The following is a 16993-nucleotide window of genomic DNA, read 5'->3' as shown; positions in this document are numbered from 1 at the left end:
ACATTTTTATTAGATTCTGTGCCCACTAAGTTACTGAAAGAGATTTTACCTGTGGCAAAAAAAAAAAATCTTTTAGATATTATTAACTGGTCGTTATCTCTAAGTCACGTCCCAAAACCATTCAAGCTGGTGGTTATCAAGTCTCTTATTAATAAACCACAACTACTCTTCCGTTTATGTCTAAAATAGAGCTCCATTCACCAGACACATTATCCCTCTCTCCAGCATCTCCACTTCTAAGCTTCTCACAGAAAGTGGAGGAACTGGTATATGCTGGAACCAGACTCTCCCACTCTTTTGCTGCAAGCCCCCAGTTATCAACTAAAAAACGGCAGGCGCCAAAACCACCAAAGCCTGTGGGCCCAGCTCGCCCTCCTCCTCCTGTGAGAGCTCTCCGGCCGCTGCCACAACGCCAGGGCTCAAACCCTCCTGCATCTGCTGTGAGTGAACCAAAAACAACTGATAACAGCTCTCAGTGATATGTGTTGGGTCCCCGCTACGGTAACAGCAACAATCAGGAATGTTTACAAAACAAGCGGGAACCCAGTGTGCCTGTAGCTCTCCCTATTTCTGTTTTAATATGTGATAGAAAGTCTAAGGCCCTTTCAAATCGTACAGTTCACACATCTAATCTGAGGCTTATTAGGCATCAAACTAAGATTGCTCTAGAGACAAAAAGTGATGCGATCAAGCTAGCATTTTTAAATGTTCGCTCACTTACAAATAAATCACTTCTGATCAATGATTTTATAACCACAAACAACCTGGATTTTATGTTTTTAAATGAAACATGGTTAGAAGACAATTCCAGTGCAACAATCCTAAATGAAGCAGTTCCTTCTAATTTCACTTACATGAATGTCTGCAGAGCTGTTAAAAGAGGTGGTGGAGTAGCTGCCCTATTTAAAGATGTCTATGAATGCAAACAAGTGTCATTTGGTCAGTACTTGTCTTTTGAATATCTAGGGATTTTACTGAAAGGTGCTCGCATTCTGTTTATCATTATTTACAGGCCCCCAAAATACTCTCCAGCCTTTGTTGAAGAGTTCACAGAACTGCTATCAATGGTTTGTTCAGCGTTTGACTGTTTTGCTATTGCAGGGGATTTTAATGTTCACATAGACAATGCAGAAAGCAAAACTACAAAAGAAATTATAACGGTTTTGAACACGTTTGACCTGATTCAGCATGTGCATGGGCCCACACACAATCGTGGACACACTCTTGATTTACTCATCAGTAAGGGTCTAAACATTTCATCCACTGTTATCAAGGATGTAGCACTATCTGATCACTTCTGTATTTTCTTTGATATATTGATCTCTGCTACCACTGAATCTAGATCAGTCTCTGTCAGAAAGAGATGCATTAACGATAACACTAGTGTGCTATTTATGAAGGCTATATCTTCAATGCCAAACATTTCTGCAGACTCTGTTGATTTTCTCCTGGAGTCCTTTAACTCAAAAGTTAAGAATGTCATTTATGACATCGCACCTGTGAAGGTCAGACAGATGACCGGCAGACAGAAATCACTGTGGAGAAAATCAACAGCAGTACAGAGTATGAAAAGACAATGCAGGAAAGCTGAGCGGATGTGGCGGAAGACAAAACTTGAAATTCACTATAGCATCTATAAAGACAGCCTTCATGCTTTCAATGTTGAACTAGGTAAAGCTAGACAAACATTCTTCTCGAACCTTATAAACAGCAACCAAAACAACACTCGCACTCTTTTTGCTACTGTTGAGAGACTAACAAACCCCCCTAGTCAGATCCCTAGTGAACTGCTCTCCGACAGAAAGTGCAATGAGTTTGCTTCCTTCTTTTCTGAGAAGATCAATAATATCAGAAAGACAATTAGCACACCCTCAAGTTATGCAGAGATCAGACAGTTTCGACCGCAATTTCAAAAAGAAGTCATTATGTCTACTTTTGAAGCAATCGATAGCAACATTTTGGAAGAAACAGTACAGCACCTCAAAACTTCAACCTGCCACCTCGACACACTTCCCACATCTTTTTTCAAAAGTGTGCTTAGCTGTTTAGAAGCAGATCTCTTAGAAGTGGTGAACACCTCACTTCTTTCTGGGACTTTTCCAAACTCCCTGAAAACTGCAGTTGTTAAGCCCCTTCTGAAAAAGAGAAATCTTGATAACACCATATTGAGCAACTATAGACCAATATCAAATCTTCCTTTCATAAGCAAGATTATTGAAAAGGTTGTTTTCAATCAGCTGAATCACTACATAAACTCAAATGGATACCTGGACCATTTCCAATCTGGCTTCAGACAACATCATAGCACAGAGACAGCGCTCATAAAGATAATAAATGATATTCGCCTAAATTCAGATTCCGGCAAAATATCAGTGCTGGTATTACTAGATCTCAGAGCTGCGTTCGACACTGTCGATCATAACATTCTTTTAGATAGATTGGAAAACTGGGTCGGGCTTTCTGGGATGGTTCTCAAATGGTTCAGGTCATACTTAGAAGGGAGAAGCTATTATGTGAGTATAGGAGAACATAAGTCTAAGTGGACGTCCATGACATGCGGAGTCCCACAAGGCTCAATTCTAGCGCCGCTGTTGTTCAGCCTGTATATGCTCCCACTAAGTCAAATAATGAGAAAGAACCAAATATCATATCACAGCTATGCAGATGATACCCAGATTTACCTAGCCTTATCGCCAAATGACTACAGCCCCATTGACTCTCTCTGCCAATGCATTGATGAAATTAACAGTTGGATGTGCCAAAACTTTTTACAGTTAAACAAGGAGAAAACAGAAGTCATTGCATTTGGAAACAAAGATGAAGTTCATAAGGTAAATGCGTACCTTGACACTAGGGGTCAAAAAACAAAAAATCAAGTCAAGAATCTGGGTGTGATTCTGGAGTCAGACCTCAGTTTCAGTAGCCATGTCAAAGCAGTAACTAAATCAGCATACTACCATCTCAAAAACATTGCAAGAATTAGATGTTTTGTTTCCCGTCAAGATTTGGAGAAACTTGTTCATGCCTTTATCACCAGCAGGGTGGACTATTGTAATGGTCTCCTCACTGGCCTTCCCAAGAAGATCATTAGACAGCTGCAGCTCATACAGAACGCTGCTGCCAGGATTCTGACTAGAACCAAAAAATCAGAGCATATTACACCAGTCCTCAGGTCCCTACACTGGCTTCCAGTTATGTTTAGGATAGATTTTAAAGTACTTTTACTTGTTTATAAAGCACTCAATGGCCTAGGACCTACATACACTGCAGATATGCTCACTGAATATAAACCTCAGATCACTAGGATCGAGTCAGTCAGTAATATCAAGGGTTCACACAAAACAAGGGGAATCCGCTTTTAGCTATTATGCCGCCCGCAGTTGGAATCAGCTTCCAGAAGAGATCAGATGTGTTAATACATTAGAAACATTTAAATGCAGACTCAAAACTCATTTGTTCAGTTGTGCATTTATTGAATGAGCACTGTGCTACGTCCGAACAGATTGCATTATTTTATGTATAATCAGTTCTGTATTAATTAATTTGAAATCATTTTCTTTTTTTAAATCATCTTAAATGTTCTTAATTTTGTTTTTATTGTTGTGATTATTATTTAAAATTTTTATGATTTTTATGCTATTGTGATTTTAATTCCTTTTTATGTACAGCACTCTGAATTACCATTGTGTATGAAATGTGCTATATAAATAAACTTGCTTTGCCTTGCCTTGCCTAAAACGGCTTGCCATAGCGGCGGATCCGTTTTAGGTTTTGATTGGCATGCACAATAAGCAGAAATGTCATGCATTTTAAACGTCTGACGGACCACCCACTAACATTTTCGTCTATTCTCGTCTCGTCAACGAAAACACACACGTCTCGTCATGTTTTAGTCATCAACGAGCCATTTTTATCTCGTCATCGTCTCGTTATCGTCATGAAAAAAAGTGGCGTCAACAAAATGATTTCGTCATCGTTGACGAAAACAACACTGGTTTGATGAGATGCTTAAGACACAAAAAATGTGTTTTCAAAGCTTAAAGTTATTAATTCAAGTGTTCTTGTTAACATGATATAACACTATTCTTAAAAAATAGCATAGTGTTTTTTAATCATTTTTCATTAGTACATAGCCAATTTCACATGTCCGTGTTGACCAACATGATATTTTGATCTATAGATTTTCTATAGATTATTTTCAGCATTATATGTGTGTCCCTGTTTACATAAGATAAATTTATTCAAAATAAAATATAATTTTTTTGTAAATATTTTATGATTTGTGTGTGTCCCGCAGTTTAACTTACCACCCCGTCACGCTAACTTGTTTTTTCTGTAATTAATGTACTGTTGCTTTAAATGACATCACAAAGAGGAAGTGACATCATTTGAGCCTTACAGACACCAAAAACAAAAGCAGTCAATACTGACATTCTTTTACATTGTTTATTTCATGTTTATTTCATGTTAGACAGGGTCCGTCAAGCTTAAAAAACCCCGTAACGCAAAGTAGATAGGGAAAACGTTTTTTATTGATTCTTTTACATTATTAATGTAAAGAAAATCAAATTTCAGATTAAATGCATGCATGCTAGGTGAGAATCTTGACCACATGGGAGATCTGCGGCCATTTTGGGATGAGATTTACCACCCCGTCACATTTTTTATTGTGACGGGGTGGTTCTGCTTCCTGTTTGAATGAGAAAATGTGTGAAACTATTCTAATATAGGATTCTAATATAGGTAGGGTGACCATGCTGATGTTTATTTTATTGGTGCGCAGCAATGCTTCAAATCAAATGAACAAACAGGTGCATTTGCATTGCTTTGATCATTCTTTGTAGATCTCACCTTCTCACATGCAATGCCACGATTGGTCGATTCTGTACAATAACTTTATGTTATTGATCAAATTACTTCAGGTGTTTTAGGCAATATTTAAATTGTGGCCAGGACGTGTCCCATATGACTGGCACATATGGCCACCCTAAATATAGGCTAATCAATTTTCAATCAGTATTTTCTGTTAACATAAACATGTTTGATTCACTCACCATCTCACTCTCTATGTCACTTTCTCACTATCTCTTTCACTCGCTCATTCACTCACTCACTATCACAGCATTTCACTCTTAACAAGACGGCCCAAAAGGTGCCAACTGAACCAATTGATTGGGAAAGCGGAAATCTAATTGGAAAGTAGTGTGTGATTTAAATATGACAATGACCTTTATCCTGGGATAATCATGGATACAGATGAAACACATGCCCTTGTGAAATGTATGCACAAAATTTAAAACCAGCTGTTCATATAGAGAAACACTTTGTCCATACCACCCCGTCACAGGGTAATTTTGTAAAAGTTTATATAAATAAAATAAAATGTTACTTGATTTAATGCTGTATATGATATTCTTATTGTGTGGACTAATTAAATAAATGCCACTTTATTTGTATTTTTTAAGTGAATTTGTTTTTTCACAAACAGTGAGGCCATTGAAATGTCAAATTCATTTTTCAAGATTAAAAATCTAACAATTAAAATTTTTATTAAACTACAGACTCTCTATTGGTGGTTTGCAAAAAAGAAAGAATTCATTATTAGGAAATCATAACATTTTAAAAATATATTTCATGTTTTACTACTCTAATGGCATACATATCGTCCGTAATGTGGTGGTACAAGAAAGGTGCCCTTGCCTGAAGGAAAAGGATAATATTAATAAGGAGTTTGTGCCTGAGGTGGGAAAATATGTTTTTGGAGGTTTAACTTGTCTTTCAAGTTGTAGTTGTAGTGTAATTTTTTGACAATTGCAAAGTAGAAATGGCACCCGTTTCGTAGAATGACTCAGAAAGATGTTGTGGGAGGCACCTTGTTCCCACACCGCAATATTCATAAATGATCATGGTATTCACCTAACGATAGATAACCAGATAGACTTGCTTATTAACAGAATGTAGAGAAGATCATTACTGGATGTGAGAGTGAAGCGAGGTGCTGACGTTGAAAGAGACCACCAATTGGTTACAGCGAAAGGGAGAATGAAACTCAGGAAAGTACAGAATAAAACCCAACCTTTTGATGAAACACTTGAAAAAGCCAATGAACAAGCAGAGTTCAGAAAAAAAAAATTGTTTTATGTAGCATCATCGAACAGAGTGCAAAATGGCAACGGCAACTGTATGTAGACTTTATAGACTTTGAGAAAGCTTTGACAGCATTCATAGAGATAGCTTCATAGAGATCACATGGTGCAGCTGATCAGGAGCTTCTACAACAACTACAGCTGCTGTGTGGGAGAAACTGACATCTGGTTTGAAGTAAAGACCGGAGTACAACAGGGCTCTATGATGTCTGCTTTATTATTCAATCTGGTCATTGACTACACAATGAGATGTACAACAGAAGCAAGACATACCAGCATCAGATAGATGATCTATTCCACCCTTGAAGATATAGGCTTTGCTGATGATATGAGTACTACTCTCTCACACTCATCGCCAAATGCAGGACAAGACAGATACATTGAGTCAATACGGTTCCCAAGTTGGCCATAAGATCAGCCAGAAGAAATCAGAAGTTATAACCTTACACACTAGAGTACAAACTCAGATTATAGTCAACAATCGCAATCTCCCCTTTACCAAAAGCTTTATGTACCTTATGTAACAGATGGCGGAAGTAGGAAAGACATCCAAAATAGACTCAACAAAGCAAGAATTGTCATTATCTGCACAATACAGTGTCAAAACCAAACTGAGACTCTACAACAGCTGTGTTCTCACAAGGCTTCTCTATAGAGCAGAATGCTGACAAGACTTGACCAAGCTGTCCAGCTTTCATACTAGGAACCTACGAAGAATACTTCATATCTTCTGGCCAAATAAGATCTCCAATGAAGACCTGCTGTCTTGCTGTAAGCAGGACGGCATGGCCACGATGATCATGAAAAGACACTGGCGATGGATATGACGTGCTAAGAAGAGAGAATGGATAAAGACAGCCCTTCATTAGACACCCAATGGAAAGAGGAATTGAGGCTGGACAAAGACAACCTGGCGCAGAAAAGTGGGACAAGAAATGAGTGTGTGCGACGAACAACCGTTTAAGTCCAAAAAAACAAAAAATGAGATAACCATGTGGCATTAATTGTATGTGTGAACTTTGTATACAGAAACAGTTTGGGGATATTTTTGCGCGACCAAGAGCCCGCATTTTAAACGTTAAAATAGCATCACGCGGAAAAACCGTCTATGTCCACAATGAAGAATGGAGATGCCGCTTGGTGTCATGTCCGCTTCGGACATCAAAAGGCAAACCTCGGCAAAAAAAAAGAGAGCCGACATGACCAAATGGAAGGACAGAGTAAGGAAGGCTTTGAGGGATGCTGGAAAACCATATTTGACTCGAAGAGGAGAACAAAAACCAGGGAAAAATCCACCGAAAGACGTGAGTGGAAGAACCGTATATGTGATGTGACTTTTCTAAAAAAAACGACAAGGTGCACTATTGGAGCTATCTAAACATACATTGTATAATATTTAGCTATGATGTATGTCTGCATTGTATTTATTTATTTATTTATATATTGTTTTTTGTTAATAATTCATTGTTATTGTCTGTACTGTAAGAAGGTCTATGTATTGTACATTGTTCATACTGTATTTTCTGTTTTTAAATAATAATAATAACAATAAGCTTGAAATAAATGCTTAATATTAACCTGAAGTTTCTGTTACTGTAGTAAAACTAAGATAAAGGAATCAGATCTTTAGTGGTTTAAAGTGATATGATGAACTGGAGTTATACTGTTATTCCACACTAACTGGACATACACCGTTCTTCCACATTTCATGAATATAAATCACAGTAACTTTTGATTTTTAATACTGACACTGAAAAATGTTATCTCCTTAGAATTGAGAAGCTTTTGTTGTGTATTTTCAAGTAAAATAAAAATATATAATATAATGTTCACAATCCAAATGAAAAAAATCTTATTACTCAAAATTTAAAAATATGGACTTGTATGGTTCTTCGTCTCAAGGCCTCAATTAAGAAATAGCAATCACAATTGGGGCACGTTAGACGTTCTGGCCCATTGATAATCAAAAGTGGAGAGACTTTGTTGCTGCCATATGTGGTTTCAGCGTCATGATTAGTAAGTAGTACTCAAACACAGAACAGAAAACAAGAAACACAAGTTCAAGGTAAGGAAACTGAAAGTGAACTTGAGCTGCCGCGTCACATTTCCTTCCGTGACGTCTGTACTGGAAGAAAATACAAAGCCGTCAAGTCCTGTCTGATGTGTCTGAACTCTTACTGTCAGAATCACCTTCAACAACATGAGAGTTTGTTCAAAGGAAAGAAGCACAATTTGACTGATGCCACTGGACGACTGCAGGAGATGATCTGCCAGAAACATGAGAAGATCCTTGAGGTTTTCTGTCGCACTGACCAGAAATGTATATGTGTGTTGTGTACGATGGATGAACATAAAAACCACAACACTGTATCAGCTGCAGAACAGAGGACAGAGAAACAGGTATTTAACATTAGTGATCAAGTTAATACTCAGATTAGTGATCCAATAGTCTATTTTCTATGCAGAGCTACAGCTTCAGTACACAAAACACAGAAACACTGTCAGTGTGAGCCTCTACATCAGGTTCTCTTTTATAATACTGACACTTACAGAGTAAAACTGGCTTTATGCTCATTCATGTCTGATTATTGTAACAAAATGATTTAGTGTCAGTAGTTTTCTGTGACATTCACTATCATCCGTTTGTCCTGCAGAAGCAGCTGAAGGAGACACAGAAGACGTTCCAGCAGAGAATCCAGCAGAGAGAGAAAGATGTTCAGCAGCTGAGAGAGGCTGTGGAGTCTCATAAGGTGAGTCTGGAGAAGAAGAGAAGTTTGTCTCAGTCTCAGTTCAGACTCTCTTGTCTCTTTCAGTCCCACTGAAGCCTGAATCACTGTGTGTCCTAACAGCGCTCTGCACAGACAGCAGTGGAGGACAGTAATAGGATTATTACTGAGCTCATCCGCTCTATTGAGAAAAGCCGCTCTGAGCTGATACGGCTGATCAGAGATCAGGAAAAGCAAGCAGTGAGTCGAGCTGAAGAACGACTGGAGCGACTGGAGCAGGAGATCAATGATCTGAGGAGGAGAGACACTGAGCTGGAGCAGCTTTCACACACACAGGATCACATCCAGTTCCTGCAGGTAACAGATCTACAAGCTCTAGTCTAGAAATGTTCATTTTTATGCTAAACACACATATAAAAACAAAAACTTTTATTGCTTGCAATAGATATGTGAATGAATGATTAGGATAACTTGGAAATCACTCTCAGTATCAGAGTCAAATACCAGATTCTGTAGCTCTAATATAATTGAATGACTATAAGAATAAAGCTGTTGCTGTGAAAGTGCTGGATTGAGGTGAGTTACTAAAGATCAGTCAAATCTGATGTTGGTTATTGGGTGAAGTGTGGAGCCGATGAGTTTTAATTTCTGTTTTCTGTAGAGTTTCCAGTCTCTCTCAGCACCTCCTGAATATAAAGACAGAAATTGCAATCTCCTTGCTTCTGATGGTCTAAGAAAATCTGTCAATCAGCTGAAAGCCAAACTGGAGGATTTCTGCAAAGAGGAGCTCAAGAATATCTCAGACAGAGGTAAAGTCCTGGAGATTGATCTGCTCTCAGAAACGAGTCCATCATCATCTCATATCATGGAGAACATCATATTAGAAATGTCTTAGGAATGGATGCAGGATCATGAGAATCACACTGTTCATGTCTGTTGATTTCCACAGTCACATCCACCAACATTGCTCTCTGGACCAGGAATGACTTCCTACAATGTAAGTCAGTAAGAAAACAAACAGAAAAACTCACTGAGTGTGTTCATGTTCTTACTGTAGAAGGTGAAAGAAGAGTTTTCTAATTGCTGATGTAAATGATGATTTGCACAGGATATCTGCTCATCTGTACTGAGACACTGATGATACACTGAACATGAAGAGTTCAGCTACATGAAAAGTTCAAACAGATTCATAATTCCTGATTCTGATGTGTTTTATCTCCATCAGATTCCCATCAGCTCACTCTGGATCTGAACACAGCGCATAAATACCTCTGTTTGTCTGAGAGCAACAGAGTGATTACTAACACTGACACAGATCAGCCATATCCTGATCATCCAGACAGATTTGATTATTGGCCTCAGGTGTTGAGTAGAGAGAGTGTGTGTGGACGCTGTTACTGGGAGCTGGAGTGGAGTGGAGATGTGTGTGTATCAGTGTCATATAAGAGCATCAGCAGGAAGAGAGGTGGTACTGAGTGTAGGTTTGGAAATAATGATCAGTCCTGGTGTTTGTACTGCTCTCCCTTCAGTTACTCATTCATACACAACAACATAGTAACTGATCTAACTGTAGAGCCCGTCAGCAGTAGAATAGGAGTGTTTGTGGATCACAGTGCAGGAACTCTGTCCTTCTACAGCGTCTCTGACACAATGAGCCTCATCCACACAGTCCACACCACATTCACTCAGCCGCTCTATCCTGGGTTTAATGTTTGGTGTAGATCATCAGTAAAACTGATGAATCAGAATAGACTCATGAGAGATTCTACATAGAATGTTTTGAGTTGCATGATAAATCTGTAACAGTGAGATGTTAACGAGTTTCTTCTTTTTTCTTCATGACATTAATACTGCAACTAATCTCCTGTCAGTGAAATAACCTGAAACTGTATTCCTGTACTCATACTTGTTAAAATGCCCCGATACCAAACGATACCTTTCTCACAGGCATGACTGGAAAGTTTGTAGTTCTATTGGATTTCTCAAAAACAAGTAAAATAATGCACAAATTAATTTGTGTTGTGTTGCGTGATCTTTACTGCAGTTCACTTTAGCACACACATCGTTAGGATTAAAAGGTAATCGTCAATAGGCTTATAAAACAAAAAGTATAGGGGCATTCACTATTAACAACATTTATTTTTAAACGTCAAGCATACATGACTTTATGGCAAAAGCCTGTGTGAAATGCATTAGTCTATACGTGTCCCTCTCATTCTGCAACAATACAAATAGAATAGGAATAGTGAATGAGGACTGACTTCAAACACAACACAGGAGAGTCACTTTCCCAGAGTTTGATCTCTAATTAAACACAAGTGAATCAAGGTCTTTGCTTAGGGGCAGTTGTGGCCTAATGGTTAGAGTCTCAGACTTGTAATTTGAAGGTTGTGGGTTTGATTTCTTAGTACTGACAAGAAAAGTGAGAAAGGCACCAAACCCCAATTGCTCCTCGAGCAAAAAATGCTGCCCAATGCTCTGTGTGTGTGTTCATTACTCACTGTGTGCACTTGGATGGGTTAAATACAGAGGATAAATTCCATTTATTGGCTACCATACTTGGCCTACACATCACTATCACTATCACGTTACTTTGGTTGAAACAAAACTCTACGGAAGCAGGACCCTGAAGACCTTACAGACCTTAGCCTTGTAGTAGATATTTCATTATCAGAGTTTAGTTTGATCTGAATTAAATGCACCTGAATCAACTAGTTAAGGTCTTTGCGTTTACTTAAATATGAGCCAAGTGTATAAAGACTAAAATCAGCAGTAAAGAGTAACCTGCTTTACAGACTTGAAGACAAACCACTTTTACACGCATCAAACACAGAAACAGGAAACACGTGAGTTCAGGGAAAAAGAAACTTGGTGGTTGAGCTGTTGTGTGTTCGGGTCTGAACTCTTACTGTCAGAATCACCTCGAACAACCTGAGAGTTGGTTTAAAGGAAAGAAACACAAAGTGACTGATGCCACTGGACGACTGCAGGAGATGATCTGCCAGAAACATGAGAAGATCCTTGAGGTTTTCTGTCGCACTGACCAGAAATTTATATGTGTGCTGTGTACAATGGATGAACATAAAAACCATGACACTGTATCAGCTGCAGCACAGAGGACAGAGAAACAGGTATTTAAAACTAGACACTAGTAAAATATTGCTGAATGCTCCTTAACCATTGTACAACCGTACAAATGGTACTCAACTACCATTCTGTACCTTATTATGAATATAAACCATTAGTTCTAGACACTGCAGAGCAAAGCAGCACCTTACATCTGTGTTTGGAAATAAATGTTGTGAATCAGAGTTTGTTTTCTGTCATTTAGAGAAATGCATCAATGCACAGATGAGCCGATCTGCAGTAATTTTTACAAAATGCTAACATGTAAATGGTTATGTAACACATCTCATTAAATGACAAAATTCTTAAGTTGCATTTTTTGTTGACTAATTATTTTCATATAATTTTATACTACATTTTTGGACGGATTCCCCCAACCAGCTACATGCCAAAACTCTGTAAACAGACAAATGACCTGGCTTCAAATCATATTTTGCATTCTTCATTTTACATCAAATCACACAGGGAATATATAACTCTATATAAAAACCTGCAATAATTAATCATTTATCTTCCCATGCAGAACTGAACACATGTAAGCCAACTCATGGAGCACTCTGAATAATGTGCAGAAAAAAGATATAGACTCACAAGCATGCTTTAACTGTTCATTTTAGCTCCAATCTAAAGACGTTTTATTAATTTGTTCCCGTGGTTTAAAATCCATAATTTCAGTTTAATTGTGAATAGCCTAAAAAAAACAAATGAACAACTAAAAGTGTATGAAGCACATTATTATTTTTAGGCTATTATTATTTACATTTGCATTTAATCATTTTGCAGACGCTTTTATCCAAAGCGACTTACAATTGGGGAATACATAGAGTGATTCATCTTAATGAGGCAAACAGACACAGGAAGTGCTCGTAACACCAAGTTTCAGATATTGTTCAACCAGGTACCAGCTAGAAAGTAAAGGAACAAATTAAGAGAAAGACCAAGTGTTTTTTTAAATTAAGATGAAATCAAATTGTGTTGAAAGAGATGCATTTTTAGCTTTCGCTTGAAGATTGTCAGGGAGTCAGTGGTACGGATAGAGGTAGGAAGGTCCTTCCACCAGCCAGGAACAGTGTACAAAAAAGTTCTGGCAAGTGATTTTGTGCCCGTTTATGGTGGTACCACGAAGCATCGTTCACAAGCGAATATCAGACTTCTGGAGGGAATGTAGATTCGTAGAATTGAGCGGAAGTAGGCAGGCGCATATAGCCTGTGGTTGTTCTGCATGCAAGCATCAATGTCTTGAACTTGAACTGGTGGCCAGTGCAAGGAGATAAAGAGAGGAGTAACATGCGCTCTTTTTGGCTCGTTGAAGACCAGTCGTGCTGCTGCATTCTGAATCATTTGTAGAGGTTTGATTGAGCATGATGGAAGTCCAGCCAGAAGAGCATTGCAGTGGTCTAGCCTAAAAATGACAAGGGCCTGGGCAAGGAGTTGTGCAGCATGCTCTGTTAGAAAGGTCCTAATCTTTCTGATGTTATGCAGTGCAAACCTGCAAGATTGAGCAATCAATGTGGTCTTTGAAGGTCAGCTGGTCATCAAAGACTACACCAAGATTTCTGACTTGAGTTGATGGGGTAATTGTAGAAGAACCTAACTAGATGGTGAAGTCATGCTGTAGATGGGATCACAAGAAGCTCAGTCTTTGCCAGATTGAGCTGGAGGTGATGTTCTATCATCCATGGCGAGATGTCCACCAGGAAGCCTGAGATCCAAGCAGCTACTGTTGGATCATCTGCTTGAAATGAGAGATGTCTGTCTGTCATCAGCATCTAGGTGAAGCCATGTGTCTGTATGATTGGACTCAGTGATCTAGTATATATAGAAAAGAGGAGAGGTCCAAGAACTGATCCCTGAGGAACCCCAGTGACCAGTTGATGAGTTTTAGATACCTCCCCTCCCCAGGCCACCCTGAAAGACCTACCAGTGAGATAGGATTCAAACCAGCGAAAAAGGGAACCCCTGTGATGTCCATTGATAAGATGATTGACAGTGTCAAAAGCAGCAGATAGAGCTAGCAAAATAAGAACTTTTGAATTGTAATCAGCTTTTGCAATCCACAAGGCTTCAGTGACTGACAGTAGTGCAGTCTCAGTTGAATGGTCACTCCTGAAACCTGACTGGTTAGGGTCAAGATTGCTGTTCTGTAAAAGAAACAATGATACTTGTTTGAAAACACCTCTTTGAAGGGTTTTTGCTATGAATGGACTTCTCAGCCGAGGCCAAAATGCTGGGAACAGATCGTAGGGAAAAAGCAGAAATGAAATCTGTTTTATTGACAGCAGACTGACAATTCCAGAGACCAACAGAAAAGGCAAGAGGTGTAATAGAGGATGTGCAGATAGGAAGTAAGTGAGCAAGATTGCGTTGCCGTATCTTGGTATTAGAGTGTGGTTGAGTGACAAACTGGAATGTATTGGAAACACATGATAGAGGAGGAAAAGAGAGGACAGAGAAAAGAGAGTGTGTTAAGAGAAGATAAAGGAGTATCTTTTCCACGACTTTAACCGACCAACGACACGGACAACACACTTGAACATACACATGATTTTATCAACATCAATTACTGCGTTATTTACATTAATCAGACACACAGTTACCAAACAGGCATTATAACCCTGGGGAGGCTGCCACTGCAAGTGCTATTACTATTTACTCTATCACACCAAAACGCGTCATTCTGTACATGCATTTTCAGATCAAATGAAGCAATCCAAAACAGTGAATCTAAACTAGATCTTTTAGTACCAGCAGTTTTATTAGATATTTACTATCACCCGTTTGTCCTGCAGAAGCAGCTGAAGGAGACGCAGAAGACGTTCCAGCAGAGAATCCAGCAGAGAGAGAAAGATGTTCAGCAGCTGAGAGAGACTGTGGAGTCTCATAAGGTGAGTCTGGAGAAGAAGAGAAGTTTGTCTCAGTCTCAGTTCAGACTCTCTTGTCTCTTTCAGTCCCACTGAAGCCTGAATCACTGTGTGTCCTAACAGCGCTCTGCACAGACAGCAGTGGAGGACAGTGAGAGGATCTTTACTGAGCTCATCCGCTCCATTGAGAGAAGCCGCTCTGAGCTGATACGGCTGATCAGAGATCAGGAAAAGCAAGCAGTGAGTCGAGCTGAAGAACGACTGGAGCGACTGGAGCAGGAGATCAATGATCTGAGGAGGAGAGACGCTGAGCTGGAGCAGCTTTCACACACACAGGATCACATCCAGTTCCTGCAGGTAACAGAGATCTAAAAGAACAGTATCATAGTGGACTTGAGCCAGATCCTGCTGTGACAGTAGACTTACAGAGACACATTTCATGAGTGTCCTTTTATATAATCATCAGTCAGATTTCTCTTCTGATTGTCTTCTTTTGAAAGAGATGCTGTCTTAGGATATATTTAGCTGTCAAACACCACTAGTGCCACCAACAGTTCAAAACTTCACAGAAATTTCAACTTTTTACCAAATTTTTCCATCTGATTTATAATATTATATATATCAAATCTGATGTTGGTGAAGGTTATTGGGTGAAGTGTTGAGCCGATGAGTTTTGATTTCTGTTTTCTGTAGAGTTTCCAGTCTCTCTCAACACTTCCTGAATCTACAGACGGAAATGATTATCCCTTCACTCCTCTTATACCCTTTGATGATCTGAAAGAATCTGTCCGTCAGCTGAGAGACAAACTGGAGGATTTCTGCAAAGAGGGGCTCAAGAATATCTCAGACAGAGGTAAAGTCCTGGAGATTCATCTGCTCTCAGAAACGAGTCCATCATCATCTCATATCATGGAGAACATCATATTAGAAATGTCTTAGGAATGGATGCAGGATCATGAGAATCACACTGTTCATGTCTGTTGATTTCCACAGTCACATCCACCAACACTGCTCTCTGGACCAGAAACAACTTCCTACAATGTAAGTCAGTAAGAAAACAAGCAGAAAAAATCACTGAGTGTGTTCTGCTGTAGAAGGTGAAAGAAGAGTTTTATTGCTGATGTAAATGATGATTTGCTCAGGATATCTGCTCATCTGTACTGAGACACTGATGATACACTGAACATGAAGAGTTCAGCTACATGAATGAAAATATCAAACAGATTCATAATTCCTGATTCTGGTGTGTTTTATCTCCATCAGATTCCCATCAGCTCACTCTGGATCTGAACACAGTGAATAAACACCTCCTTCTGGCTGATAACAACAGAAAGATTACTATTATCAGTTTCACACCCCAGTCTTATCATAATCATCCAGATAGATTTGATGCGTGGCCTCAGGTGTTGTGTAGAGAGAGTGTGTGTGGACGCTGTTACTGGGAGCTGGAGTGGAGTGGAGATAAAGGTGTGTTTATATCAGTGTCATACAAGAGCATCAGCAGGAAGGCACAGGGTGATGAGAGTGGGTTTGGATATAATGATCAGTCCTGGAGTTTGTACTGCACTCCCTTCAGTTGCTCATTCACACACAATAACATAAAGACTGTTCTCCCTGTGAAGTCCATCAGCAGTAGAATAGGAGTGTTTGTGGATCACAGTGCAGGAACTCTGTCCTTCTTCAGCGTCTCTGACACAATGAGCCTCATCCACACAGTCCACACCACATTCACTCAGCCGCTCTATCCTGGGTTCAGTGTTTCTCTTGGATCATCAGTGAAACTGTGTTAATGAATCAGAATACAGATCTGGCCATTTAAAATGCGCGCGGGAAGTAAAGTGGTCTCGCGTGACGCCGGTGTATTCCAAGGGAACACGGAAAATACAATGACATAGGAAAGACATGATCAGTAGGGGGCAGTCATGTAAAGCACTGAACTGAAGCGGCAGCAAACATCGCTCTAAGCCCGAATGACTCGTTTGTACGGTGACCTGGAGAGGACATCTTCTTCGGACATTATTCGTTTATATTCGTTAATTTTCCTATCATTTCGATCTCTTTTAACATTCAGAATCGAAATGATAAATGCTGACATGCCATTAAAGCTTTGATTAAGCTACATGGCTGAGATTTT

The 16993-nt window shown here is 39.2% G+C and overlaps 2 protein-coding genes across 2 annotated transcripts in view; one reads left to right on the top strand and one right to left on the bottom strand.

Moving 5' to 3' along the window:
* cdk14 (cyclin dependent kinase 14) overlaps window positions 1-16993 on the bottom strand; it is a 135016-nt gene that overhangs the window by 72926 nt on the left and 45097 nt on the right. The window lies entirely within an intron of this gene.
* LOC141342404 (tripartite motif-containing protein 16-like) lies at window positions 6250-16655 on the top strand. Its single transcript, XM_073846852.1, has 7 exons — window positions 6250-6397; window positions 8164-8546; window positions 8801-8896; window positions 14983-15216; window positions 15553-15712; window positions 15853-15900; window positions 16123-16655. The coding sequence occupies exons 1-7, from the start codon at window positions 6250-6252 to the stop codon at window positions 16647-16649; spliced, it is 1596 nt and encodes a 531-aa protein (XP_073702953.1). The 3' UTR covers window positions 16650-16655.

Source organism: Garra rufa, chromosome 9 (genome assembly GCF_049309525.1).
Source record: "Garra rufa chromosome 9, GarRuf1.0, whole genome shotgun sequence".
NCBI lineage: Eukaryota > Metazoa > Chordata > Actinopteri > Cypriniformes > Cyprinidae > Garra > Garra rufa.
The sequence above is the reverse complement of the archived record's forward strand: the minus strand, read 5'-3'. Positions and strand labels throughout refer to the sequence as shown.

What these genes read in the sequence shown, in the direction of transcription:
- LOC141342404 (XM_073846852.1), top strand. Translation starts at nt 6,250, where the DNA reads ATGGTGCAGCTGATCAGGAGCTTCTACAACAACTACAGCTGCTGTGTG. An exon ending in AGGCTGTGGAGTCTCATAAG is followed by an intron (nt 8,897 to 14,982) that starts GTGAGTCTGGAG and finishes GTGTCCTAACAG; the next exon opens with CGCTCTGCACAGACAGCAGT. An exon ending in ATCACATCCAGTTCCTGCAG is followed by an intron (nt 15,217 to 15,552) that starts GTAACAGAGATC and finishes TGTTTTCTGTAG; the next exon opens with AGTTTCCAGTCTCTCTCAAC.